At 38.2% G+C, this 1310-nt stretch overlaps 1 protein-coding gene across 1 annotated transcript in view; it reads left to right on the forward strand.

Annotated features, from left to right (window-relative positions):
- Taok1 (TAO kinase 1) overlaps window positions 1-1310 on the forward strand; it is a 97225-nt gene that overhangs the window by 45365 nt on the left and 50550 nt on the right. The window contains exon 7 of the mRNA XM_026780057.1: window positions 929-1068. Within this exon, the coding sequence (XP_026635858.1) occupies window positions 929-1068 (140 nt within the window). The remainder of the gene's footprint in view (window positions 1-928; window positions 1069-1310) is intronic.

The raw sequence follows: 1310 nt of genomic DNA on the forward strand, positions 1-1310 counted from the left end.
TCTGTAGACCAGGCTGGTCTCGAACTCACAGAGATCCACCTGCCTCTGCCTCCCGAGTGCTGGGATTAAAGGCGTGCGCCACCACCGCCCGGCCAGCCTTCTCTACTTTCTACCCCAGATATTTTCTATTGAAATTCTAGGTAATATCTGCTTTGGTCTTTGAATAATTTTATATGTATCTGTCAGTGAAAATTTGAAGGAAATATATTTTCAGATATTTAAACTTCCATGTGTCAACTTAAAAGTACCTCTTTTCACATCATCCTGTTGTATTTTGTTTCTAATCTGTCTTTGAAATCTTTCTTATTTTATAAAAGAAAGACTTGGGGCTGGAGAGATGGCTCAGAGGTTAAGAGTATTGCCTGCTCTTCGAAAGGTCCTGAGTTCAATTCCCAACAACCACATGGTGGCTCACAACCATCTGTAATGGGGTCTGGTGCCCTCTTCTGGCCATACACACAGACAGAATATTGCATACAAAATAAATAAATAAATATATATATATATTTTAAAAAAATAAAAGAAAGACTTGATTAAATGGTATATTGCTCTGGAATGTAAAGTGTCAAAAGCATATTAGACATTTGTGACTGTCCAGTTTCTAAAACATTAAAGGGTCAGGATACAATTTTATGGCCAGGCCTGTGCCTGCCTTTTCATTTCAGGTAAAACGACTGACAGTGTTGCCCATGGCAAACTTCAATATTTCAGACAAGTATTAGAATTTTGTAGTGAAATTTTGAGAGCTTCTTTGGGATTTTCCTGTTGGAATGTTGTTGAATGATCATGACAGATGGCGAGAATGAGTATCATGTTTTCTGAGCATTGCTAAATACATGCATCACAACTTCTAATTTGTTTCCCGTTGTAAAAATTTTTTGTTTACATATATTGACTGGAGTTCAATTCAATGTTATTTATGTTGATGGAGCTTATATTGTCAAAGTTTTGTTGAATTGAATATTGTATGTTTTAGGATGGCCCCAGAAGTAATTTTAGCCATGGATGAAGGACAATATGATGGTAAAGTTGATGTATGGTCTCTTGGAATAACATGTATTGAATTAGGTAAGTATTGTTTTTTATTACTAGGGATTAATTTTTTTTTGAATCTCACTGTGAAGCCCCCACGATTGTTCTATAACTTGCTATGTAGACCAGAGTGGCTTTAAACTCACAAAGATCCCCCTGTCTCTGCTTCCTGAGTGCTAAGATTAAAAGTGAGCCACCAGCCGGGCGATGGTGGCGCACGCCTTTAATCCCAGCACTCGGGAGGCAGAGGCAGGTGGATCTCTGTGAGTTCGAGACCA

Source organism: Microtus ochrogaster, chromosome 7 (assembly GCF_000317375.1).
Source record: "Microtus ochrogaster isolate Prairie Vole_2 chromosome 7, MicOch1.0, whole genome shotgun sequence".
Classification (NCBI taxonomy): Eukaryota; Metazoa; Chordata; class Mammalia; order Rodentia; family Cricetidae; genus Microtus; species Microtus ochrogaster.